Genomic DNA, 24,251 nt, shown 5'->3' with positions numbered 1-24,251 from the left:
AAAAAACTCTCTCCTCACCTTCAGCTTCCCGATGACACAGACCGGGACCACCTTACATTCCCCCATCTCTTTTTCTCCTTTCCTTTTCTACTTGTTCGATATCCTTCTCTGTCTCTCTTTGTCTGTGTCTACTTTGTGCTCTTTGATTGATCACTATTGAAACTTTTAAGCCTTTGGGCCATATCTTGCGCAACCTTAGTGTCCCATCTGCCCTCCTCTAAGCTGCCTTGGTCACGTCAAAGACCTTAACTGTGCCGTCTGCACCGGCACTGGCGAAACGGCCGTCCTGGATCCAGCAGCAGCCCTGTGCTCCGCCGGGAAAGGCGCTCTTGATGGCAATGGACTTCATGGGGCGCACGGTGGACCAGACGTACACGTTGGTATCGAGCGAGGCGCTGACGGCCTGGCTGCCGTCTGGCGAGAAGTCAATGGCATTGATGCGGGCCGTGTGAAAGACCCATTGGTTGAACTTGATCTGCCGGTGGTAAGATCATCTTTTGGTCAGTGAAGCTGCGGGCAGGGAGGCTCAAATGCGAGAAGGGGGGGGGGGGGCGCACCTTTTTCTCACCGACGTCATAGACCATGATCTTGCCATTGCTCTCACCCGCAGCCAGCAGCTTGCCGTCGCGGCTAAAGGCAAGGGCCGTGATTGTGCTCCGGCCACTCTCGAGCTTGGCCACCTCCTGCACGTTCCCCTCGCGCGTCAGGGTGCAGAGCCGGACCTTGGCGTCTTCGGCGCCGTACGCGACGTGCTTTCCGTCTGGGGAGCACGCAACGGCGGTGGGGGAATCGTTGAGGGGCGTATGTGTCTTGGAGGACAAGGAGGAAGGCACAACGTCGATGCCAGCTGCCGTGGCGACGATGACGGTGCCAGCTGGACCGGCTGCCACGCTTCGCGGTTGTCCCGTGAGCGAGATGGCTGCCGTGGCGCTGCTTCGAGATGAAGATCAGAGGGCTGCTCCAACAATGCTCAAGGAAACAGAAAATCACTCACTCAAACTTCCCGTTGCTGATTTTGCGGAGTGTGTCATCCATGGCCACTGACCAGACACAGTCGGCCTGTGTTGCTACGGCCAGCCCCGTCACCGCTGAGCCTGTGGTCGAAGAGCCCAAGACTGGGGCGCATTTGCCTGTTGCATCGAAGCGCAGCACCTTGCCATCGAAGGACCCTATCGAGTTCAGTCAGCGGCTGGATCAGACGGCCGAAGGAGGGGCAGGCTCACCAGCGAGGAGATTTCCATCGGGACTTCTGACGAGCGAGCCGGGGCTGATGGCCTTGCCAGCGCCGTGCAGCTTCTCGATCTTGCCGCTGCTGACATCGACGACGCTGAGCTCGCCCGCGAGGCTGAGCGCGACTGCACGCCCACTTCCGGCAAAGGTGCAGCCGACGAGTTGATCGTCGGCCTTGCTCGCCGAGGCAGAGACGTTGCCTCCATTGAGATCGAACGTCTTGTCGAGCTTTCCACCGGTCGAGGAGACGGACCACTTCTTCAGAAGGCCATCAGCACCACACGACAGCACGCTGGCACTGTCGTGGGAAAAGGCGACCGAGAAGATGGTGCCCTTGTGAGCCGTCTCGGAGCCATCCACGAGTGGTCCAATCGCATCCCCAGTTGAGCCATTGTACAGGAAGATCTTGCCGTCGGATCCTGCCGAGACAAATGTCTCGCCATTGGGGGCGTAGGAGACGGCCTGGACGAACTTCTGGTGCGTCGTGAGCGCCTTGGCATACTGTCACCCAACTCTACTGTCAGCTGAGTCGTCTCTGTACATGCTGCTTGAGCTTAAATACCTTGTAGGGAACGCCGTTGTAGAAGACGACGTTGCCATCATCGCCCGCCGTCACGGCACGGAAGGGACGGGCAGACTTGAGCGCGATGGAGTTGGCCACCTTGGAGTGGCCCGACACCTCGCCGCACGACGAGCCCGAGTCAATGAAGAAGAATGAGCCGAAGCTAAGTTTGGCGCGCGGTCAGTAAAGTAATGGTGAGCGCACTGAGGAGTCTGCAAGCTAGCGAAGAGCGGAGACTGGACACCCACCGGTCTTTGCCCTCGCCAACTACGCCGATGCGCTTGCTCTCGCCGTCCCAGCTGAGGTCCGTGATGCGTCCTCCGAGCGCCTTGATTTCGAGCTTGAGCACCTGCTCGTCGCCTGCCAGGTCCCACACGCGCACGTTTCCGGCCACATCGGCGCTGGCGCAGTAGAAGCCCGAGGGCGAGATGCGGGCGACTGTCGTCGGGTGCGCGTGCTGCGAATAGACGATGGTCGAGGCCGACGAGTCCAGCGGCCGGATGATCACGGTCCTTGACTGGCAGTAGACGAGCTTCTCGCCCTTGGGATCGGTGCCCAGCTGCGTGAACGTGCCCCTGGACGTGGCGGGGTTCGGAGGGAGCGTCTGGGCGATCTTGAAGGACATATTTCTGCTGATCTGCAGGCAGGCAGGCAAGCAGGCCGAGGCATCGCGGTCAAGCCAACACAACCAACAACCCCTGGCCTCGGAACACGGGACTCGAATTTGGAGAACAGTGAGACCCCGTCACTTTTTTTGCATCCTTCTTTCGTTCCGTGGTTTCATTCGCCCATGTCGTGGGCCTACAGAGCTCGCACGCGGTGGCCATGGTCCGTCGCTGTTCGGTACCATTCAACCGCTGTTTGTAGAGCGGCAGAACCATCGACGGCGCGGCCACATTCGACTGCGCTTCACGAGACGGCAAATCTGACGGCAGCTCCACAGACAGCAACCGAGGTCCTCCCAGCGCCTCAGCGCCCTCCGAGACGGGCCGTCAAGCCGGGCACAAGGCTCAAGATTCCCTACTATGTCGGCCTCTTCCAGAAACTCATCAACGAAAGGTTCATTCCCAAACCGCGGCATACCTACGCAACCTTCGAAAGGGTCGACGAGCTTCCCGTCCCTCCGTTGCGGTATCCAGAGTCATGGACATCACCGCTACAAATTCGCAAGCTCTTTGAAGTTTTCATCTTGGAACGCGACAGACGGCCACACGATGTGATGCCTGCAGGGCCGATCACGGTGCAAGAGATCTCGGTGGGCAAGCGAAGCTCACTGCGACGGATCATCGATCATCTCGACCGAGGCATCGAGGATGCCGAGCGGCGTGTCATGTATGCGATGCAGCAGCAGGAGCACGATCCCGGCGCTGTGTCCTTCAGCTCCCAGAAGCTCCGAAGAAGGCTGCAGAACGATCCAATCCTCCAAAAGTGGAAATATGTCCGCCGGTGGGCCCCGCTGGTCCAGGCCGATGCCCTTCTCTCGGCCAGTGCGACACGCAAGGCGGACGAGTCAGACGTGGACCGAATCATATCGACGATTGAGTCCGTCGACCGCGGAGAATCGGCACCGCTCTGTCGCTTCCTCCTTTCCGCCCTTGTGCGCATGCTCCCCAATCCTAAGCTCTGGTCGGGGATAAAGGAGAAAGGGCTGACCATGGAGGATCTGCGGATCGACTGGGATGTCGTCTACATGCCCAAGCCGTCCAACAACCCTCACGATTGCCGAGCATTGCGTGGGCCTTCTGAGAACAACGGCGCCGAACAAAGGAGGCTCAAACCGGCGGTTGCCCGCTTTAACGAGACATTGCGCCATCTGGTCCACTTTAACAAAGAGATTGGTCCCGGCGCATATGGCCAAGCTATTGCCTTCGAAGCTGAACTGGCGCGATTCCGCGCGCTGCTCCCACTTCCCGAGGCAGAAGAAGCAAGCTTGGGCGAGATCTGCTGGGCTCCAGTGCGACGGGCCCTGTCGGAGGCCCATCGGCAGGGCAAGCTCGTTGCAAGCCATATCAACAAGGCCATGTGGGCTGCCCTTCGCTACGGGATACCGCACATTGAGGGTTGGCCAACGACGGAAGCGATCCTCGAGACGTATGCTTGCATGCGCTTCAACCTTGTGCAGGCCGAGATCGACCGTCACCGGGCAGACGAGGGACTGGAAGCCAGGAAGCCGGAGGAGCGAGAGGGACCTTCTCACGCCTCGGTCCTCCTTCCTGCATTCGAGGGTTGCCCAGGCCTGCTACCTCCTGACATTGTTCCCACGACGGAGACGTACTGCGCGCTGATCCGAGGACTAGCCTGGCATGGCGATCTTCACAATGCGCTGACCGTCTTTCGGGACCTGTCCATGACCGAGGTCGACCTGCCATTTGAAGCGTACAGTGGTCTTTTCCGGGCATTTGGCAAGCATGGTCGACCAGCTCGAGCCACTGGCAACGAGGAAGAAGCCGACGGAGGGTGGACGCTCGACACGCTCCAGGATCTTCTCGATGGATTTCTCTCGATGGAACCCCCCCGCACAGCCAGTGCTCCGGCCAAGGTCAGTGGCGAAGGTGAAGACAAGGCACTCAAGGAGGTCGCAGGTGCGCAGGGCATCTTCACGCCCGGCACCCACGAAAAGGGAGTCGCACCGTTCCAAAACGCAATGAGAGCAAGGCTGGAGACGGCCAGGTCCATCATCGAGCTCGAGCAGAGGCTCGATGTGCCCAAGAAAGCACACGGACCCTCGGACGAGCTCCTCTACCACCTCATCTTGGCTCTGGAACGGTGCAGCTCCAATGACTCGAAGTGGGTTTGGGAGCAGTGCAAACGCATCAAGGACAAGTACGGACCGCGGAACAAGCAGGGCTGGTTCGGCTGGAAGAACATGCAACGCTTCGACCAGGCCCTCGTCAGGCTATCCAAAACCAAGTAGACGACCCGCTGTACAGTACTGTACAATTCAAGACTTATTCATTTCTGTCATTAATACAACTGCCAATTACTTTTGGAGAGCACGGAGGATCGCCTCTTCGCACTCGCTCGTCGTGGCCGTGCCCTGGAGGTCTGGGGTGAGGTACTTGCCCTCGCGAATGACATCGTCGACGGCCTTGTAGATCTTGAGCGCCGGGTCCGAGTAGCCCATGTATTCGAGCAGCAGCGCGGCGGAGCGGATGCTTGCAATCGGGTTGGCCTTGTTCTGGCCGGCAATGTCGGGCGCCGATCCGTGCACGGGCTCGCCCATGAAGAAGGTGTCGCCGGCATTGACGCTGGCCACGACGCCGAGGCTGCCAACGAGGGCGGCGGCACCGTCAGAGATGATGTCACCGTACAGGTTGGGCGCGACGACGACGTCGAACACGTGCGGCTCCCGGAACAGGCGGTAGACCATGCTGTCGACGAGCTGCTCGTCCATGTCGATGCCCTCGTAACGGCCAGGCCCACCGGCCGACTTCTTGTCCGACTCGTACACGCCCCGGACTGCTGTGCGGAAGAGGCCGTCGGTCACGCTGAGCACGTTGGACTTGTGGCACACCGTCACCTTGCCACGGCCGGCCGTTGCGCTGGTGCCGGCCTTGCTCCGCAGCGCCTCGCGGGCGAGGGCGACATCAAAGGCCTTTTTGCCGATACGCTTCGAGGCACGCTCCGTGATCTGGCGAATCGCACGGGCTACCTGGCCCTGGGGCCCCTCCTCGATCGTCTCCGATTTAATGTACAGGCACTCTGTGTTTTCCCGCACAATGACGGTGTCGACCCACTTTTCGTCGTCGCGCGTGCCCCGGACGCCGACGACGGGCCGGATGTTGGCGTAGAGGTCGAGCTCCTTGCGCAGCTTGACAATCGGGCTCGAGTAGCCCTCGACCTTGTGGCTCGGGCTGCTCACGCTCCCAAACATGGCGCCGTCGCACTCTTCGCGGAGCACACGCACCGTCTCGTCGGGCAGCGCGCTGCCTGTCTTTTGAAAGTGCTCGAAGCCAGCGGGCAGCGTGACAAAGTCAAACTTGGGCGCGCCAGGCGTCGACTGCAGCACCCGTGCGGCACAGGGGAGCACCTCCTTGCCGATGCCGTCGGCGGGCATCATGCCCAGCTTGAGCGCTCGGCCGGCCTGGGCGGCAATCTTGGCAGCCGTGTTCGTCATTCGCAGTGTGGAGAGAGAGAGAGAGAAAAGGTTGGGCAAGAGGAAGAAGAGGAAGAAATGGGCGCGCGCGATCTTGTCCGACGGACGGAAGAAACATAAGGCTAATCAGATATCCATTCCACGTGGAGAATTGTAATAAAGCTACTGCTACGCTACTACTACTACTTGTCAATAGTAAGGTCACCTCGACGATTCCGAAGTGTGTTTTCCTTGTCAACATCGTGTAGCGGAAGTAGATTCCTATGTAGATAGGTAGTCTAAGCAAGCTCAGTGAGCTTGGGCGAAGATTAAGGCTTCTAGTGACAGGCTGGCGCTCGGATCTCTGATGCATTGGCCGTTCATCGGGGCGTTTAATAGTGTTAACATGACTGTTTCCTAAGGTCAGGTAGACTTCGTCAGACCATGACAATATAGACTTCGTCACACCAATGCAATGCCATGGTATACGCCGAGGAAGGCGAAATAGATGCGGTTGGCCAGGCTGCGCACGCTGATCGCAGAGCCGGACAGACTACATTCAGCGAAAAGAGTAGTCGAGCGCCATAGTGGGAACTGTCAATCCACCTGCTGTCCTGGGTACGTAATGGTGCCCATGGTATTCATTATCCGGCGTCGTTGGGCGAAAGATTGGCATCGTCGCAACGTAGACATCGAGGAAATCGTACGAGAGGCTACGGATATACTCCTCGATCTTGGCCCAGTACACGCCGTCAAGGCGCTGACTTGCAGCCACTACGTTGGTCATCCTACACACCCCACGAAAGTGACACGGTGAGTCTGCGTAGTGTGAAAGCAATGATAGACAAATATACATACCGATACATTGCCTCCAGATCCTTCGTGACGACGTCATCGCTGGCAACAGCTACGTCTTGCTGCGTTGGGCGAACGGGCACGCGAACCGCACCAGCTCGGGGATGGTCTGCTTGGCCTTGCCAAAGACAGACACCAGCTGGCCTGTCGAGGCAGCCCACCAGGTCGGACGGAAGCTAGGAAGGAAGGGAGCGCTCTTCCTTACCTTGTGCGGCCACGGACCCAGGTGCAAGGGCTCCCTGATCTCGGCTGGGGGCTTGTCCAGGCAGCTGTCACGAAGCCGGAGGAGACTGGCAACGTACTGGCTTTCAGCTGCGGGTCGACTGGCCTGCTGCTGTGGACACGATTCGATGGGCCTGGACCAGGCCTTACGGACAATGGCTGTGACCTCGGAAGACAGAAGGTTGGGCAAGCTCCGCCGCACCTCCTTTGCGAGTGTCGATCAGGCCTTGGTCTTGCAAGCGAGCCTCACGTTTGCAGCCATGGGCTGGAACTGTGCATTGAGGAGGGAGTATGACGGCGGAGGCAGGGCCGGGACACCATCGCGTTGCATCTTGCCAACCACCTGTGCCATGTAGGGGTCTGCAGCAGAACCTGTCAGCACTGCCCAGTCTATTGCCCCCATCGGTAAAAGCTCACCGCATTGGACAATGGACTGCATTATCTCCTGCTCGTCCTCTTCCAGCTTTGGCGTCCATGCAGAGAGCCTGCCGTCCGGCTTTGCAATCCGTCCCCTGCTCTTGTAGCCACCCCGTGCTGCCAGGGCCTGCTCCAGGCCTCGGAGGATGCCGACAACTTCACCCTTGTCGCAGAAACGTCGTCGAAGGAAGGTCTGCGGGTGCCCCGTCGTTTGCAGCCGTGGACTGGAGTTGCGCGTTGAACTCGCACCGGACGAGTCGTGAGGCGACGCAGGCCGAAAGAAGGCGAACGACGGTAGTGTCTCGAGTTGCTTTGCCAGTGATCGAGGTGACTGAGTTGGTTGGGAAAGGCTTGAAGTCATGGTGAGGTGAGAGTTACGATCTGGTAGAAAGGGAGGGAGGGAGGGAAGGGGAATGGTGAGGAGGGGAGTCGAGCCAGGAGGAAAGACGAGGGGGAGGCAGTCTTTTGGTCGAAAGTGGGCTTCTTTTATACCCAACAGATACTCTCGCTTATGCCCCTTCTCTGCGAGACATTCCCTCCTCCCCCCCTTCTCTAGCACAGCGCTACTGCTGAGCATCAAGGCAAGTTCCTCCGTTTCCAAGACGATTGCGTGCTCAGTCTCTCGGTGACTGCTGAGAGCCCTCGGCGCAACTTGTGTGCGCTGACCGAGAGGGTGCGCAGTCAACTCGGGGGCCGCTTCACCATAGACCTTTGCGGCAATCTACAGGCGCAACATGCATTGGGTCGTAGGGGCGGGGGCCAGGAGGAAGTTGAAGCGTGCGCAGTCAACTCGCAAGCATGCAACTCTTGGGGCTATTTCACCGTCGGCAATCTGTCGCAGCGGTCTCTCTGCGTCATATACGCATACGCCTTGGGATTGGAGCGAGGGGCGGCGGGGGAGGGGGCCAACGGCCCTTTCTCTCTCCCAACACCAAAGGGAGCACCCTTGACCCTTGACCCTTCACTCTTGACCGCTCGATCCATCTCTCACACGATGCGCCTGACTGCATCTGGCCAGTCCGGCAGCGGAGTTCTTTGTTGCAGACACCTTGGCATCACTGTCGTAATGTGCACGTAGCGGAGAAGCACTGTGCCATGGGGATAAGGCTTGAAACTCTGCACTTTGAAAGAGGAGAGGTCTTGAAGGCGGTGCCACGGTCTCACTCGTCAAGGGCGGTCTAGGCTTATGAACGAGCCCGTCAATGACCAATTGATTGTTCGCTATCTCTGCCGTGGACAGGGCGACGCCGCGAGCAGGCTTGGAGCACGGCATTCTCAAGCGGTCTTTGAAGATGCATCTTGCAGAGTATCATTAGATGGGATGATGGAGGATGGCATACGATGATGATAGGGCTAACATTGACAATGATAGAGACAAAGGACTTGAACACATTGGTATCGATGGTGGTGCTTGTGGTGGTGCTGCTGTTGTGACGATGCGATTGAACCGAAACTCTAGACAAAGGGACGATCAGGCTCCGAGTCGCTCTCGTCGCTGTGGGCCTTTACGCGCGAAAAGAGGTGGTGCTTCCTCTGCACAGGCTCGTGAAAACCAGCAGACTGGGGCTGGCCGCGCTGCTGGAATCGCATGGGAGTATGGGCATTGCCCACCGCCGTCCTAGCTGACGACAACGCGGCCGAGGGAAGTGAGCCCGATGGAGCAACACTAGTATGCGCTCTGGCTGCATTGATGAATCTCTGCGACTCGGTGCCGTGCAGAAAGCCAAGCGTGGCAGCCAGAAAGGTAGCCAGGCCGCAGAGGCCGAGAGTGACACCCATTGCGATTGTGACGCTGTTCTCTTGGTAGAGTGTGCTATACGCGGCCAAACTGGCAAGCTCGCAAATGGCCCCGGCGACGATGAGGTAGCCACAGGTGAGCGCCAGACGGTCGAGGACGGCCGCTGTGCGTGCAGTCAGTGGTTTTCTGTCGACATTTCGAGGCATACTTGGCTGCGGCGCTCCTCCTGGTGAGCTCAGGGTCCGTCGACTACTGGTAAACCCGGACGCATGAAGACCAAAGACGCCGCGATGGTGCTCGGCCTTGGGAGCGTCAGGTGCTTGAAAGCTGATGCTGCAAACGATGGTGATAGAGGCAAGGAGAGCACCATACACCTCGAGGCAGAGTCCAGCACTGGCGAGGCCATAGACGGCAAAGGTGCCGCCATCCAATTGATGATAGTAGCTCAGCAGCGTCGCTTGTGTGCCCGCAAGCAGCGTGGCAAGAGTAGCCCAGCTGGCCAACACCTGCTTGGCCTGTGGAACGGTCCAGTCGCTGTGAGAAAGCGCTGGAAGGATATCTGCGTTGTGTCAGTTCACCAGCGGGAGCGCAGCAGACTGCCTCGATGAAGACCATGACGCTCACTGTCTTCTACCCATCTGGTCGGTGGACGTGAATCGCCAGTGGGAAGCCATGCCATTGCACCATTGTCGAGCCGATGCCAGCTTCCCTGTCCTCCGTATATTGGCGTCGGGTCCGATGGCCCATTCCATGAAGGTTGAGGAACGCCATCGTAGGGATAGCCGGGCGGCGGAAGGTAGAAAGCCGGTGGCTTTGCCCCTCTTGGCGGTGCGGGGCCCGCCTGAGGCCTAAGGCCATCATGGACAGAGGGTGCACTACGCAGCGTTTCCACCTCGGGCATCGACGCGCGGCGAGGTTGTTGGTCCCAATGCGCACTGCCAGCGCTCGAGCGGTGCAAGTGACTTGGCACCTGCCTCATCTCCCACTCCTGGAATGAGGGCCTCAACGAGCTTGGAGCGTCCAAAGGAGTACCTCTCCTTGCTTCCCGCCACTCGGCTCCATCTCTGCTTTTGCGGTCTTTGCTGCTGCTGTTGCTACTGCTGCCACCGCCGCCGCCATTGGCACCCACGCGGACTGGTGAGGACCTTCTCGAGTCACGAGGCCCATACGCCGGCATGCCGTTGCTTCGCGTTCGCCGCGTCACGAAGCCAGCGGCCAACGGCCTGCTGCTTCTCTCTGCGTAAAGGAGAAACGAGAGAGGAACCCACCGTTGCGCACGTCTTGAGAGGTGTTGCCAACGAGGACGGTGATGAGAAAGTGAACAGCCAGCCGGTCCGGGCCCCCTGAGGCCAAGCCTCCCAAAATAGCAATCCAACACGCGCGTCTAGTGTTACTTTCCTTTCTGCAGTCTGGTGTGGGGAATTGGAGGGGCGAATGACAAAAGGGAACGGTGGATGACAGAACATGACTGCTATGACCGATGGACATCGCCGCTTGTCGGGCGAACGTCGGTCTGCGCCTCCCAATCAAGTGAGAGGCTGTGCGAACCTTCCGGGCCCCGGCCGGTCAGGGAAGTAAAGGCAGTGGAAGAGCACCTTTGAAGCCACACAGGCGCCACGCCTCTGTCAGTCAAGTGAGACACGCGCGGCTTTTCACCGTCGTTTAAATTTTATTAATGGCATGGCACATTCGGAGGCGAACGCTGACTTCTGAGACATTCTCTAAGCCAAACCCTGAACCTTCATTCCCGTGGGCGTGTGTCTCTGTTGCAGTCAGCAAGCGGTCGTGGATGTATAGCAACTCAGCGAGCGAGTTTGAACAGGCGAGAGACACGGCGTGCAGTTTTCAATCTGGCTATAGGATAGCTATGACCGTGATCTATATGGCACTGAGCGAGCCAGCATAGTGGTAGGACCACTGATCTTGCGTGTCGCAGTGCAAGATCGGGAAACCATCACGCTTGAGCGATGAGAGCCCCCTCAATCCAGTCCTCGTCAGGATGCCATTCTGGCCAGGCAAGCGGAGAGGCACGAGTGCTCTTCCGTGGGAACTCACATGCAAGATCGTGTCGTAGCGTCGGCGTCATCGCGATATAATTTCACCCGTGTCTCTCGGCACCTTTGTCCGGTGCAGCAGTTGTTTTGAACCTTAAGAGCGTGATCGACCAACTTCCTAACTCAAAGGAGCGTTTAGTGGTACTTCTTCCCCGTCTGCAGCGGGGTCTCGCAAACGTTCGGACCCGGTGGTGAGGTAACCAACCCCTGAAACGCATTTTCCCCTTCTGGCTCCACTTTTTTTTCTTCTTTCTCTCTATCTTTTTCCCCTTTGGTTTGGTCGGAATTTCTTTTTCTCTAATTTTTTCTTTAGTAGTAGTGCTGCCCCAGCCTTTTGATGCAGAACACACAGGCCAAAAGGCAATGCGTGGATGGGCCCAGCCGGGGAGCAAGCGACGCAGTTAGAGCAAGTGAGAGGTTATTTCGCAGCGCAATCCTGTTGTAAGGGCAAGCCATGCGGGCCCAGCCAGAAGTAGAAGGCAAGGGCGATCGACGGCCGAGAGAGGGGTCCCAAGATGAATATTCCATGTCTCAGAGCAATTCACGAGGGCAAAAGGCGAGGACGGAGGTACCTTTGGATCTCGACCACTACGTCTGAGGCAGGTGAAACCGATTTCGATCCCGGCACAGCCAAGCGACCATTGCTTGCTTTGTTTGGACTCGGTGGCAGCGAGCGGGCGGTGGGGACGCCGGCATCCGTCGGGCGACCAGGGCATTCTTCTTATAAGGAATACCATCCCACAAACGACAATTGCCTCCCCTCTTCTCACGTCCGCCATCTATTCATCCCCGTCACGTCAGCCGTCTGTCCGCCCACTCTCGTTGCGTCCTTCACCAGTCCTTTGCTGCTACATCTCAGGAAGAGGCTCACATATGCAAGAATAGGCAGGACAGAGGCAAGTCAGGAGGCTGTGGAGCTAGCCAGGTCGTCAACGTAGCCGGGGGTCGCGCGCTTGAGGAGCAGGCGCAGAAGCTTTCTATCCATCCAACAGTGTGAGTAGTGAAGGGGTCCGCGCCAATATGTCCTTCATTGGTCATTGCTCAGAGGGAAGGTGGGAGGAGAAAGGATTATGAAGCGCCCCTTTTACGTCCTCTTTTGGATTTTTCGCTTGCGGCGGCGTTGCCACTTGACGGGACGGACGCGTACAAATAATTGGTACGCGTGCCCAAGTCAGAAGTCCGAAAGTGGAATAGCCGGATCCATTGGTGGCCGTGGGAATTCGATGGAAAGAGTGATGACGCTTTGGCAGACGGAGCTGGCATGGTGGTCGCAAGAGATTGCCGCGCGCGGCCGCATAGAGAGAGAGAAAGCACCCCTTTCCCCTCTGGTTGGCACGCCGCGTAGCTGTCTAGCTCGGTCCCCGCTGCATGCAGGTCCAAGCAGCACATTTCGGAGGCCCGATCCCCTCTCAAATCTCCTTGTCAGAATGGGGCTTGTCAGAATGATCGGCTGTCGGTGAAGCTTGGACCGCTTGGCGTGGCATGGAGGAACGCGGCATCCGAGCCAAAGGCGCAAGGCTCAACCCCTTTGTCACTATCTAGTACTCCCCAGCCCATATTCTGACGCACATTCCCTCCTCCCTTCACCAGTGCACCTCCTATCTACGCCATGCCGTCGTCTTCGTCTGCACACCGACTGGCGCCCCATCACTTTTCCTTCTCGTCGGGGGATCGGAGCAGTGCGCCGCCGACGATGGAAAGCCGTCGCCAAACTCCCACGTCGAGCGGACGAGGACATCCTCCATCAACGCCCAGCAACAGCGAGCAAACTTTGGACCGAGGGAGCTTCTCGCACAACGCCCTTCCTCACCAGCTTCCACAACAACGGCAGCAGCAGTCGCACTATCACCATTTCGCCACCAATCAGAGCTCGAGCTCTGCCGGCAGGAACGCAGCCGAGGACGGTGTACGCAATCTCCGACACTACTCCGACATGGGGGGCGAGAACGAGGCCGTGGCAAGATCCTCTTCGAGCTTCGATACGGACGACATGGCAGAGCGAAGGATGCGACTACGTGCACGCCAAGAAGGTCGCTTTCCCTCCACGACGTCCTTTGAGACAGATGGAGAGCGACGGCGGAGCTACGCCCGGGCAAGGGACGAGGCCCATGCTGCCTTGCAAGATCATTCTTCGCGAACTACAGCGAGCGTGAGCATCAGTCGCCATATGAATAGCACCAACACCACCGAGCAGTCGTCGCGGGACAGGACTTCGAGGTCGAGCAAGAGCGGAGAGCCACAGCATCGCGTATACCTCATCAACTGCAAGAGCTGTGGAAGTTTTCTTACCGACCGAGGCATGAAAGCTGTGCTCCTGCTCAAGCCCCATATCACCCTCTACTCAACCGATGCCGTGCCCAATTGCGGTACCCTTTGCCCTCCCTCGCGCTTTTCGGACGGCACAGCCTCAGCAAACGAACCCGCAGTCGAGCGCACCTGCGACTGCCTGACACAGACACTGGGCTGTTATGGGTGCGGTGCCGCTGTTGGCTACCACATCGTGGCGCCTTGCGAACGGTGCACAAGCAGCGTAGCGAAACACCAGCGAAGTTCAAACGGCCACCGCACCGTCCTTCACTGCGCCGAGATTGCCGTCCGAGAGCGTCGTTACGTGCCCGGTGAACCTGGTGTCCGTGTGGCGCCATTTACCTGGGCCCCAGCTCCTCCCAGTACCGCCGACCGGCATACTCCAACTGACATCACCAGCACGCCCGTCTGGCGGCCGCCACTGGCTCAGCATGCTTTCAGTCACAATCGCTTCCTATCCAACAACCGAAGCTTTGACTCTGGCGGAGAAGCCTTTACCAGCACCAGACCGCCCTCTTCGGACGCATACATGCGCGACTATGGCGAGGAAGAGGAAGATGACGATGACGATGACGAGCTTGAGGACTGCGATGCAGAAAAGCCCGAGTCGTCAACAATGCAGGCCGCAGCCGCAGCCGCATCGGCTGCAGTGGAGGCCCAACACCAGCGTGAAATCTACGAGCAGGCCATCTTTCGTCATCGCCAGCAGCAAGAATATCTGCTGCAGCTCCAGCAGCAGCAAGATCAGGCCCACCAGCAGCAGCAGTACCAACAAGCCGTGCGGGCGACGAGCAAGGCAAAGGAAGCGCGACACCTCAAACGGGGCGACGTCGTCTACTGGTCCGATCTCGTCTCAGGAGGCGAGCGTTGCGAACCAATTGATTCCGACGAGTACCTTGACATGCCCGTTGCCGGTCGTTGAGAAGCCAGAGCACAGCAGACTCAAAAGACAATCACCACCATCACCACTACTACTCTAGTATCTCTACCGATAATTCATTTACTAATCTCAACAGCTCTCTCATCACCCAGTCGATATACACTTGCAGCATCATTCATTTTCACTTCATACCTCTCTTCACACTACACTTTGTTTCACTTAATCATTTCTCTTCTACATGGGTCAATCTTCACTTCTTTGCTTTCCTCGAAGACGAGACAGGATAAGTCCGGCGTCTGCTTTCGCGCAGTGGAGAGAAGGAGTGACAGGATTTGTTCGTCATCTGCACTGTAGATTGGGATGGATAAGCCGGGGCTAGAGAGGCTGACCATCCAAGAAAAAAAAAAGGAGGAAAAATAAAAGCCACGGGTAGGGGTCCTCCCTCTCCTGTTGTGGAGGCGTCACTGGCCACTTTTCCCCCACAATAGGTGGACCCAGGCGCTTTTCCCGCTATGGCCGAAGAGGTGGGAGTGGGTCTCGATAAAAATAAAGCAAGACATCCATCCCCCTCCTTTCCCAATCCACTTCGTTGCAAAGAGCACTCCCCTCTATCTGCTCTGCACTAGAGACAAGACGATCATGGCGCCTGGCGCAGTCAGCACAGACAACTTCACGACGGCCAATGCTGCCAAGGTGGAGGTCGAGACAAAGGGCAAGGCTGCGGGAGCCGAAGAGGGTCTGGGAGGCGGAAAGACATTTGCGAGGCAGCACGAGCTGCCCAAGCTGCCAGTGCCCAAGCTCGAGGACAGCCTGGAAAAGTATCTGACGGCGCTCAAGCCGATCCAGAGACCAGAGGACCACAAGAGGACGCAGGAGGTCGTCGAGCAGTTCCTCAAGAATGAAGGCCCCAAGATCCAGGCGGAACTCGAGGCTTATGCGAGCGACAAGTCCTCATACATCGAGCAGTGGTGGGATGGTGAGCAAAAGGGGTCAAATATATACGATGTCGATGACGTTACTGACTGTTTGCTCTGCGGCGCCACCTCGACAGAGAGCTACCTCAGCGCCAGTGACTCGGTCGTGCTCAACCTGAACCCCTTCTTCATCCTCGAGTAAGTCTCATGGTCGTCATCAATGTTGGTGACCAGAAGCTGACATCTCGTTACAAACAGAGACGACCCCACACCCTCGCGAGGAAATCAGCTGATGCGAACCGCGAGCCTGATCCTCGCCAGCCTGGCCTTTGTTCACGATCTTCGCGCTGGCGTTCTGGAGCCCGACACGGTGCGAGGCAGTGAGTGGAAGCAGGGGATGACATAGACAATTGCTAAAGGCTGACGCAACGCCAACAGCCCCTCTGGACATGTTCCAGTACACTCGCCTGTTCGGTACCTCTCGTATTCCGACCGAAGACGGCTGCAGGATGGAGACTTCGAGCAGCAGCAAGCACGTTGTCGTCATGAGGCGAGGCCAAATCTACTGGTGAGTATTCCTGGTCATCTTCTGCTTGCCCTCTGCTGACTGTCTGCGATGATAAGGTTCGATGCCCTCGACGAAAAGAACCGCCTCCTGCTCACCGAGCGGGCGTTGCTGGGCAACCTCAAGGCCATTGTCCGAGACGCAGACCAGACGGACCCCAGGGATGTGGCCGAGCACGCCATCGGCATCCTGTCGACCGAGAACCGAAAGACATGGTCGCACTGCCGCAACGTGCTCAAGTCGAACGAGCACAATGCGCGCTGCCTCGAGGTCGTCGACTCGGCCCTCTTTGTTGTATGCATGGACGACGCTGAACCAGAAGACGCCGCCCAGCTTTCCAACAACATGCTCTGCGGCACCTACCAGCTCCAAGATGGCGTCCAGGTGGGCACATGCACCAACCGGTGGTACGACAAGCTCCAGATCATCGTCTGTGCGAACGGAGCGGCCGGTATCAACTTTGAACACACAGGTGTTGATGGCCACACGGTACTGCGCTATGTGGCTGACGTCTATACCGAGCTCATCATGCGATTCGCAAAGAGCATCCACAGCGCCACCAAGAGCCTCTTCCATGCCTCCACGAGCCCCTATGCAAAGGGCGCCGGTAAGAAGGCGACGGACAACGGTGAAGATTTGGAAGTGGCCCAAAGAGTTGCGAGGGCTACGGCACCGAAAAAACTCGAGTGGGCACTGGACCAAGAGCTCAACGATGCAATCAAATTCGGCGAGACGAGGCTGTCCGACCTGTGAGTTTGAAAGATTTGCTCGCCTGAATTTATGCTGATCCCCGTTCTGCCTCCCTCAGCATCTGCCAGAACGAATGCCAGGTTCTTGAGTACACTGGCTTTGGCAAGAACTTCATCACACGGCACAAGTTCTCGCCAGACGCCTTTGTCCAGATGGCCTTCCAAGCAGCCTATTTCTATCTCTATGGCCGGAATGAGACGACGTACGAGCCGGCCATGACCAAGGCATTCTTGCATGGTAGAACAGAGGCCATTCGTACAGTGTCGCCTGCCTCTGCTGAATTTGTCAAGACGTTCACCGCCAAAGGTGAGAGTGCAACGAAGAAGCTCAACACACTGCGCAAGGCCTGTGAAGCGCACACAAAGCTATCCAAGGCGTGTGCATCGGGTAAAGGATTCGACCGACACCTGTACGGCCTACGGTGTCTGGTAAAGGAGCTCCAGCAGCAGGGAAAGTGGACCGACGAGATCCCCGACCTCTTTACCGATTCGGGCTACGACAAGATCAACCACACCGTTCTGAGCACGTCAAATTGCGGCAACCCGGCCCTGAGGCTCTTTGGGTTCGGACCCGTGGCCCCCGATGGCTTTGGGCTGGGCTACATCATCAAGGACGACGCCATCAGCGTGTGTGCCGCCAGCAAACACCTCCAGACAAAGCGCTTCCTCAACACGCTGTCCAAGTACCTCGACGAGATTCGCGAGGTTCTCATCGAGAACTACAAGGCGGCCAACGTCAGACAGGTCGAGACGTACATCGACCACCAGGGCAGGGAGTGCGACATTCGAACGGGCATGCCCATCGGCTCGCACCAGCACAAGAACAGTCTGAACAATGGCTATGACCTTGGCGACGAAGAGGGACCCAGCCCTGCCGGCTACTCGTTCTACGGAGAACAGCAGCAAGAGCAGAAGCGCGGAAAGACAAGATCGGACTCTGATGTCAAGGCTTCGAGAATCGAGGGTGTGGGCAGGTTGCTGATCCATAACGAGTACTGATTCGTTTTGCTTGCATATTTTGTAGTGGAAATGGAAAATCATCATCGTCATTGCTCTGTGCCTTTTGCTCTCCCCAGTCGTGCGGTAAATGTGCTACAGTAGGCCCTACAGCCCTCCCTGGAGGATGCGCTGTGCGACTCGCTCCTTGAGGTTCGAGTATGCGTTCATGATTGTCTGCTCGTTGATCTGGAGCTCCGTCGCGTCTGGTCTTGGTCTCGACACTCTGCTCGCAATCGCCGTGCTGTCCGTCTCGAGGATGATGCTGTCCAACTCGAGAGTCTCAGCTCCTCCCCTCCTCTCTTCTGCATCTTCCTCCTAGATGCGATTCTGGCAACTCACCCGTCATCGACCGTCTCGTCAATGGCCAGCGTGACGAGGTCCAAGTTCTCCAACACGGCCCGCTTCTCGACTTGGCCGTTGTGGAGCAGGATGCCGATGGCCTCAAAGAGGCTTCCCAGCAGGCCCGAAAGCATCAGCTCGTTCTCGCCCGCGGGACCCACGACGTAGAGGATGCAGTCGAGGCTGGCGCGGAAGAGGACGAGGTGCGAGTCGTACAAGATGATGTCTCCTGTTCACTCCCCTGGCACGTTAGCATGCCTGCAAGAAAGAAGGGAAGGTTGGTGTGGGCAGCGCAAGGAGGACACACTCACCGCTGGCCCGCCGAGTCTTTTCCCAGACGGCCTTCTCGAATGCGCGTTGCTCCTTGAATGTCGAAAAGGGATTCTTGGACGTCATCTGCGGCGGCTGGCCAGCAGCGCCCGGCGGGAGGCTGGGCGCTGCCACTGCTGTCCCATTGGCCGCCGCAGACGAAGACGAGGGGTGGCCGGGCGGCCCGTGGCCTGCATGTGGTGGCTGGTAGTATTTTGAAACGAGGCGATTCCCATCGGCATCCAGCAGGAGCACTTGCGGCAGGGAAAACGTCAACCCAGGGTACGCCAACGCCAGCGTCTTCTCCCCCCAGACTACTCACCTGCCGTCGTAGTGTATAGTGTGAGGTTGGCCGTCATTGTGGTGGTATGCTCTCAGTCTCGCTCTGAGACACCTGATTTGTGCCGGACTCGCCTCCTGGTATCGAACTCGACGACTATTTTGCTGTGCTTGCGGCTTGATTCAGGTCGCTGCGTTGTGCAATGTTGGCAGAGCTACTTGAAAGGGTAGGGAGAGAAGAACCGGCATGCGTGCATCAACCATCGCCAGCCATGAGATGTCATATTGAAACACGTGGCAAATTTAGCCTTCAGACTTGGCGGCCACACCTCGCCCTCACGATGAAGCCATTGAGCCATCGTGATCACTTCATGTAACATCCTACGCTTTCAGATTCAGAAGAAGATAAAGAGGAAGAAGACCATTAAGAAGAATAAGGAATTAGTAGGAATACATCGTTGTCCCAAGGTATCAAGGAAGGAGCATGTTCTGCTCATCGTCACCGTCGTAGCTTTTAAAAATTAACTAGAAGAGCATGTTTTCGTCCTTGGAATAGGGGCAATCCTCGAGTGTATGACCGGTCTCACCGCAGTCATCGCAAGGTTCCTCTTCTTCCGTCTTAGTCGTTACGGGTGTCGTCGTCGTCGTCGTCGTCGTCGTCGTCGTTGCAGTTGTTGCCGTAGGTGGCTCAAGGCCAAAGGTGACGCCGTTTGGCTTCTTTGCGATGCTGCCATCGGTATCCTTTGCGCTCACATGATCCATGGCTGACCTCGCCTCGCTGCTACCGTCGTCGATTGTAGATCGACTGTCACGCTTGGCGTTGCCGTTGCCATGACCGATGCTACTGCTGCTGCTGCTGTTGCCATCGAGTCTAGCAGAGCTGCCAGCACCATTGAGGAGTCGCTCGACCTTTCTCTGAAGCTTAGCCACGTTTCTCTCGAGCTCCTCCCTCTTGAGCCCCTCGGCCTCACGTCTCCAGATTGTCGCCTCGCACAGAGCCTCGAGCTCGCCAATGTCCTTGTTGAGCTTCTCGACCTCTTGCCGCTTGTTTGCCTCGACCAGCTCGACCCGCTTGCGCAGCGTCTTGGCTTCCTCTTCGGCCTCTCGCACGCGTCGCTCGAGCGCCACCGTCTTGTTGGCTGCTTCCGTCTCTCTGGCGAGGAGCAGAGAAGAGGTGGATCCCGACGATGGCAGTCCAGTCGCCGTCTCGGCAGCAGAGGCTGACGACGACAGCGACGACTTGTTGACCTCGTCGAGCTCCTTGGACAAGCTCTCGACGAGGAGCTCGAGCTTTCTCGCCCTCTCGCGGTGCTCCTCGACGCTCTGCTTGAGCTCATGCTCCTGGGCCTTGGAGCTGACCTTGATCTCAGTCAGCTCCTGGTTGAGCGTATTGACAATCGAGCGCAGGCCCGTCATTTCCTTGCTGACGGCCTCTGGGCTGCCGCTGCTCCAGCCTCCGGCGCTCCTTCGGCTCTGGTTGCTGGCGCTGGAGAAGCGCTTGCTGCTGCTGCTGCCGCTGATCTTGGGCGACGCGGGCGAAAGGGAGCCCATGTTGGGCGAAGAAGCAAAGACACCCGATTCATTGGCTGACAGGGCCGGCGACCGTTCCACCGAGTTTCGCTTCTCGCTCGTCGGCACCGTCAACGAGGCGCGAGAGCCCCTCTTTTGCTGCTGCTGCTGCTGCTGATGGCTGCCGCCTCCGCCGAGCTCAATCGCGGCGCGAAGCTGGCGAATCTCTTCCTCCTTGATGCTCACTTCCTTGCGGTGGGCCTCCATGACCGTTGTTAGCTGCTCGGGCACTCTGCCGCCACTGATGGCCGCCTGGAGCTCCCTCGTCTTTGCTTCGAGCGCTTCCTTGAGCGAGGTCGTCGAGCCGTCATGGGCCTGCAGCCGCTCCTCGGCCAGCGTCTTGTCCGTCTCGGCAATCTGCAGGTGCTGGCGAACCTCCTCGATGAGCGACTGCAGCTCGTCGACCTCCTTTGCCAGCTCGTCGCTTCGCCGGCTGGCCTCTCTCTTGCCCGACCGCGAGGCCTCGAGAAGATTCGTCAGCCTCTCGACCTCTGCCTCGAGGCGGGTCTTGTCGCGCTGAGCGGCCGACTGGGCAGACCCTTCTTGTCCAATGACCAGGGCCTCCGTCCGGAGTATCTCGAGCTCCTCTCGTTCGCTCTCCAGCGCGACCTTTGTCTCGTTGAGCGTCTCATGCAGCTCCTCCATCCGGGCCCGCGTCTCTCTCTGCTCGCTGAGCAGCCGTTGCGCCTCGGACTTGTGCTTGGCGACCTCCTGCCGGAGCCTGTCCTCAAACTCGGTAAACTTGTCCCGGCGCTTCGTGCTCGCCTCGCGCTCCTGCTCCGTCTGCAGCTTGGCACCGCTGAGCTGGTCCTCGAGACTGGCGATGCGCCTCTGCGCGTGGCCGAGCTCCTCTTCCATGCTCTGCCGGTCAATCTCGGCAACCGAGGACCGGGGCTGGCTCCGTCTGTGGGCGTCGTCCCGCTGCTTCTCGAGATCGACAATCATCTCTTGGGCCCTCGCTTCAAACTGCCTCATCTGGTCCTCGTGCTCCCGGTGCAGCGCAGCCTGTGCCTCCTCGTAGATTTCCATCGTCTCTCGGCCTGCGTCTCTGAGATCGTCGCACTCGCGCTGAGACTCTTCGAGACGGCCTTCGAGCCGCTCGACGGCCGCCTTGAGCTGCTCAATCTCGGCATCTTTGGCACCAATCTTGGCCTGCACCTCCTTGTTGTCGTGGGAGGCAGCAGCAGCAGCAGCATTGTCGCCGTCGCCGTTATTTTCACCGTCACCATCACCACTGCCCTTTGCCTCGAGCGTGGCCTTGAGCTTGTCGGCCAGCGAAGTCGTCTCTGCGAGCTTGGCTTCGAGGTCCTGGGCCTTTCTCTCTGCCTCTGTCTTGACCCTCGACTGCTCGTCGTTGGCCCTGCGCAGCTCCCTTTGTGCCTCGTCGAGCCTCTTCTCAATCTCGACCTGCTTGGCCTCGCTTTCGCGCTTCCGCCTCAGCTCGTCTTCCCTTTCCACCCTGCGCTCCTCTTCCATCTCCCGCCGCACGACCTCCTCGACATTGGCGCGGGCCCTCTGGAGCTCCGAGGCATCGCCCTGCTGCCTCTTGGCCAGCAGCTGCCGGTGCTCCTCTCGGAGCTGCGACAGCTCTGCCTTGGCCCTCGTCGCCTCCAGGCTCGTCTCTTCAAACAGCGCAAGCGGCACCACGGGCTGCACGACGGACGCGTCGTCGACTTCGCCAGCGAGCTCAGCCTCGATGGCGTCGGCCGTCGTCACGCTGCCCTCCTCGCCATCGGTGGTGGCGCCGGCAGCGTCGGAGCAGGACGAGGCGCGCACGAGGTCGGAGTGTCGTCGAGGGGTCAGGTCCATCTCCTCGAGCAGCATCCTGTTCCTCTCAACGGCCGTGCGCGGGCCAAAGGGTGTCGTCGGCATCATTGTCTGATCTTGTTCTTCTGCTTCTTGTTCTTCTTCTTTGCCGCTGCCGCTGCCGCCCTCCTTGGCTGCGCCAAAGGGCGTCTGGGAGGAAGGATGGCCGTCGAGCGACTTGCGCAGCTCGTCCGTGGGCCGGCCGCCGCTGGGCTTTGTGGGGCTGATGGGGGGACCCATGTCGGAAGACTTTGCAAACATCGACGAGCGGCCCTTGGTGGCAGCCTTTGGCGTGGGCGTGGGTGTCGTGTAGGACGGCGTCGAGCCCAGGCTCGGCCTGGCTCGGGGCAGCAAACCGCGGATGCGCGAGGGCGTGGGCAGACCCTGGAGAGAGTGCCTGCCGTTGTTCGTCGTCGTCTTGCGCTGCTGCGAGGAGAGCAGGCTGTCCTTGAGTGGACTACTGGGCCGTGCTGACTTCCTTGCTGCATCCAAAGACCCAAGGCCGGCGGCAGCGAGGTCCTGGGCCTTCATCTGGAGCAGGCGGTGCGCGCGGCTGCCCGCTGTGATGCGCTGCTCTGCCTCTTCAGCAGCCTCTGCCGACGTCTTTGCCCTCCGCCTGCCTTCCTCGTCAGCAAGGCCGTCTGCAATCGACTTGCGAGGCTGGAGCCGTGGCCCGGGCGTCCGGTTCGAAAGCGACGAGGCCGGTCTGCCCGTCGAGGTGCGCGAGCTGGGGCGCACGGGCGTCGTAGAGGGCGGTCGGCTGGCGCTCGATGCCGTGTTGGACCGCTGTCTGCCGGGTGTAGCTGTACGCCGTGCCATCGCCGACGACGACCGCTGCTCGTCTTCGCCGCCAGCAACCGAGGACCGGCCGGAGCGCGCAGACAGGGCCGACTGGGGACGGGCTGTCGCCTCTGTTGGCGGCTGCGCAGAGATGGCCGAGACCTTGGAGGCAGGGCAGAACATGCCGTTGCCTGGCTCGCACGCAAAGTATTGCACGCTGTGCCAAGGCAGTCGTCGTGAGCTCAATGGTAGGCATCGTAGGAGACGGGCAGGCCGCGCATATATACACTCACCCATTGATGCTCCCGTCATTCTTGCCCTTGCCCGTGCTGGCTCCGGTGAGCTCGAGTCCGGCGTAGAAGCCGGCCTTGAAGGTGACGGGGCCGAGGTGCCGGAGCACGCCCGTGTAGCCGGTGCCGTCCATAACGACCTCGTCGCCGAGCTCGAGGTCCTTTCCTCGCCGCGGAGCAGCAGCGCCGGTACCTGCTTCGACAATCTTGGCCGAAGACGAGACGGTGTGGTCTGCGAAGCGCTGTGCTTGTTGGTTGGCCGCATTGATGGCCGACGAGGGCGCCAGCGAGGGTCTTGAGGACGAGGAAGAAGAGGACGACGACGAAGAAGAGAAGGGTGTCGCTGGAGCAGCACCGACGGTCCTGCGCGGCATGAAGGGGCTTTTGGCCGGCATCTGCTCCATCGATGTTGTAGTGGACGCCGTACTCGCAGCAGCAGAGGAAGATGCGCCGTTGGGGGAGTGGCTGCTGCTGAGCGAGGGCGAGGCGAGGCTGTCCGGCGTCGCGGGCCGAGCAGCAGCGGCAGCAGCAGCAGCAGCAGCAGCAGCCTGGGCTCGGAGGCCGATGAGTGAGCCCTTGGTGCCGAGACTGGGTCGTGGCATCTTCGACACCGCTGCACTTCCTACTCCTGCTCCTGCGCCTGCTCCTCCTGGTGAAGGCGAGGCCGCTGCGGGCGTTGGCAGGCCGCTCTTGCGCGGCGACATGGCCACCATTTTCGCGCGTCAGGTGTTTGTATTCGTATCGTGTTTCCTGTTTTCCAAGCCTATCTCTCGCCGTCCCTGCCGCCTTTCACAGACATGAGAGAGGGCGAAAGGAAGAGCAGAGGCACCTGGTAGTAGTGTTGTAAAGAGTGCTGATTGGCTTGTGCGGTGGTTGTCCTTGCACTTGCGCTGGATTCGCAAGGACCAGATCGACAGCTTGTCGTGTGGGCTAGCGCAAGAAGAAAGCAAGGGACGCTCCTCTACCTGTCGGGGGTCTAATCAACTTGGCGCAATCGCTTCGTCCCGCTTGCTTCTACTCTCCCACGACCGCCGGACTAGGAGACGGCTTGCCCCCTGCTCTGAGCGTAGCTACGAAACGGCGGGAACCACGTCGTGTGTGCTGAAAGAGAAATGGCCGGGAAAAAGGACAAGAAGGCCGCCGTAGATTGCTGAGCGAAGGGGACAACACATAACAATGAAATCCAAATTTGTTCGGTGACGATTCCCCTGGCGGCCGGGCGTGTTTATTTTCTTCCTTCCAAAAAGGCGCCTCGGTGTGGACAGACACTACTACCACTACTACTACTACAACTAGCTAGCCAATCTCGGGA

General features: G+C 59.1%; 9 protein-coding genes across 9 annotated transcripts; 3 read left to right on the top strand and 6 right to left on the bottom strand.

Annotated features, from left to right (window-relative positions):
* Positions 1-6: 6 nt before the first annotated feature.
* Positions 7-2,443, bottom strand: FA10DRAFT_252426 (putative actin interacting protein 1). Its single transcript, XM_025519651.1, has 6 exons — positions 2,041-2,443; positions 1,793-1,955; positions 1,224-1,731; positions 995-1,169; positions 558-930; positions 7-475 (listed from the first exon to the last, which is right to left on the bottom strand). Exons 1-6 carry the CDS (start codon positions 2,415-2,417, stop codon positions 218-220), a joined length of 1,854 nt encoding a protein of 617 aa, XP_025377998.1. The 5' UTR covers positions 2,418-2,443; the 3' UTR covers positions 7-217.
* A 568-nt stretch (positions 2,444-3,011) lies between these two features.
* On the top strand, positions 3,012-4,706 carry FA10DRAFT_260564 (hypothetical protein; the record flags this gene model as incomplete). Its single annotated transcript, XM_025520028.1, has 1 exon — positions 3,012-4,706. One exon carries the CDS (start codon positions 3,012-3,014, stop codon positions 4,704-4,706), a length of 1,695 nt encoding a protein of 564 aa, XP_025377997.1.
* Positions 4,707-4,730: 24 nt separating this feature from the next.
* FA10DRAFT_241725 (putative LYS12-homo-isocitrate dehydrogenase) lies at positions 4,731-5,967 on the bottom strand. The gene has a single exon (XM_025519261.1). It carries the CDS (start codon positions 5,907-5,909, stop codon positions 4,773-4,775), a length of 1,137 nt encoding a protein of 378 aa, XP_025377996.1. The 5' UTR covers positions 5,910-5,967; the 3' UTR covers positions 4,731-4,772.
* Positions 5,968-6,008: 41 nt separating this feature from the next.
* On the bottom strand, positions 6,009-7,803 carry FA10DRAFT_279827 (hypothetical protein). The gene is made up of 5 exons (XM_025523571.1): positions 7,362-7,803; positions 7,195-7,304; positions 6,928-7,149; positions 6,726-6,898; positions 6,009-6,655 (listed from the first exon to the last, which is right to left on the bottom strand). Exons 1-5 carry the CDS (start codon positions 7,720-7,722, stop codon positions 6,427-6,429), a joined length of 1,095 nt encoding a protein of 364 aa, XP_025377995.1. The 5' UTR covers positions 7,723-7,803; the 3' UTR covers positions 6,009-6,426.
* An 882-nt stretch (positions 7,804-8,685) lies between these two features.
* FA10DRAFT_123960 (hypothetical protein) lies at positions 8,686-10,414 on the bottom strand. Its single transcript, XM_025517942.1, has 2 exons — positions 9,724-10,414; positions 8,686-9,658 (listed from the first exon to the last, which is right to left on the bottom strand). The coding sequence occupies exons 1-2, from the start codon at positions 10,274-10,276 to the stop codon at positions 8,817-8,819; spliced, it is 1,395 nt and encodes a 464-aa protein (XP_025377994.1). The 5' UTR covers positions 10,277-10,414; the 3' UTR covers positions 8,686-8,816.
* Positions 10,415-13,158: 2,744 nt separating this feature from the next.
* Positions 13,159-14,382, top strand: FA10DRAFT_229614 (hypothetical protein; the record flags this gene model as incomplete). The annotated part of the gene is made up of 2 exons (XM_025518794.1): positions 13,159-14,109; positions 14,257-14,382. The coding sequence occupies 2 exons, from the start codon at positions 13,159-13,161 to the stop codon at positions 14,380-14,382; spliced, it is 1,077 nt and encodes a 358-aa protein (XP_025377993.1).
* Positions 14,383-14,941: 559 nt separating this feature from the next.
* Positions 14,942-17,613, top strand: FA10DRAFT_241720 (acyltransferase ChoActase/COT/CPT). The gene is made up of 6 exons (XM_025519260.1): positions 14,942-15,316; positions 15,392-15,452; positions 15,513-15,634; positions 15,693-15,822; positions 15,879-16,568; positions 16,628-17,613. The coding sequence occupies exons 1-6, from the start codon at positions 14,980-14,982 to the stop codon at positions 17,565-17,567; spliced, it is 2,280 nt and encodes a 759-aa protein (XP_025377992.1). The 5' UTR covers positions 14,942-14,979; the 3' UTR covers positions 17,568-17,613.
* A 59-nt stretch (positions 17,614-17,672) lies between these two features.
* FA10DRAFT_252418 (snare-like protein) lies at positions 17,673-18,710 on the bottom strand (the record flags this gene model as incomplete). The annotated part of the gene is made up of 4 exons (XM_025519650.1): positions 18,538-18,710; positions 18,218-18,469; positions 17,907-18,135; positions 17,673-17,829 (listed from the first exon to the last, which is right to left on the bottom strand). Exons 1-4 carry the CDS (start codon positions 18,572-18,574, stop codon positions 17,673-17,675), a joined length of 675 nt encoding a protein of 224 aa, XP_025377991.1. The 5' UTR covers positions 18,575-18,710.
* A 194-nt stretch (positions 18,711-18,904) lies between these two features.
* Positions 18,905-24,090, bottom strand: FA10DRAFT_301992 (hypothetical protein). Its single transcript, XM_025525050.1, has 2 exons — positions 22,943-24,090; positions 18,905-22,866 (listed from the first exon to the last, which is right to left on the bottom strand). The coding sequence occupies exons 1-2, from the start codon at positions 23,650-23,652 to the stop codon at positions 19,020-19,022; spliced, it is 4,557 nt and encodes a 1,518-aa protein (XP_025377990.1). The 5' UTR covers positions 23,653-24,090; the 3' UTR covers positions 18,905-19,019.
* Between the last annotated feature and the right edge of the window lie 161 nt (positions 24,091-24,251).

Source organism: Acaromyces ingoldii (assembly GCF_003144295.1).
Source record: "Acaromyces ingoldii strain MCA 4198 unplaced genomic scaffold FA10scaffold_3, whole genome shotgun sequence".
NCBI classification, from domain to species: domain Eukaryota; kingdom Fungi; phylum Basidiomycota; class Exobasidiomycetes; order Exobasidiales; family Cryptobasidiaceae; genus Acaromyces; species Acaromyces ingoldii.
The sequence above is the reverse complement of the archived record's forward strand: the minus strand, read 5'-3'. Positions and strand labels throughout refer to the sequence as shown.

Bases quoted from the DNA above. Each gene is read 5' to 3' on its own strand.
- FA10DRAFT_123960 (XM_025517942.1), bottom strand. From the start codon at position 10,276: ATGCCGGCGTATGGGCCTCGTGACTCGAGAAGGTCCTCACCAGTCCGC. The intron at 9,659-9,723 runs GTGAGCGTCATG...GACACAACGCAG, and splicing joins GACCAGATGGGTAGAAGACA to ATATCCTTCCAGCGCTTTCT.
- FA10DRAFT_279827 (XM_025523571.1), bottom strand. From the start codon at position 7,722: ATGACTTCAAGCCTTTCCCAACCAACTCAGTCACCTCGATCACTGGCA. The intron at 7,305-7,361 runs GTGAGCTTTTAC...GTTCTGCTGCAG, and splicing joins GCAGTCCATTGTCCAATGCG to ACCCCTACATGGCACAGGTG. The intron at 7,150-7,194 runs GTGAGGCTCGCT...ACACTCGCAAAG, and splicing joins TCCAGCCCATGGCTGCAAAC to GAGGTGCGGCGGAGCTTGCC.
- FA10DRAFT_241720 (XM_025519260.1), top strand. From the start codon at position 14,980: ATGGCGCCTGGCGCAGTCAGCACAGACAACTTCACGACGGCCAATGCT. The intron at 15,635-15,692 runs GTGAGTGGAAGC...CAACGCCAACAG, and splicing joins GCCCGACACGGTGCGAGGCA to CCCCTCTGGACATGTTCCAG. The intron at 15,823-15,878 runs GTGAGTATTCCT...TGCGATGATAAG, and splicing joins AGGCGAGGCCAAATCTACTG to GTTCGATGCCCTCGACGAAA.
- FA10DRAFT_241725 (XM_025519261.1), bottom strand. From the start codon at position 5,909: ATGACGAACACGGCTGCCAAGATTGCCGCCCAGGCCGGCCGAGCGCTC.
- FA10DRAFT_252426 (XM_025519651.1), bottom strand. From the start codon at position 2,417: ATGTCCTTCAAGATCGCCCAGACGCTCCCTCCGAACCCCGCCACGTCC. The intron at 1,170-1,223 runs GTGAGCCTGCCC...TGAACTCGATAG, and splicing joins CGATGGAAATCTCCTCGCTG to GGTCCTTCGATGGCAAGGTG. The intron at 476-557 runs GTGCGCCCCCCC...TACCACCGGCAG, and splicing joins ATGACGTCGGTGAGAAAAAG to ATCAAGTTCAACCAATGGGT.
- FA10DRAFT_301992 (XM_025525050.1), bottom strand. From the start codon at position 23,652: ATGGTGGCCATGTCGCCGCGCAAGAGCGGCCTGCCAACGCCCGCAGCG. The intron at 22,867-22,942 runs GTGAGTGTATAT...GCCTTGGCACAG, and splicing joins AATGACGGGAGCATCAATGG to CGTGCAATACTTTGCGTGCG.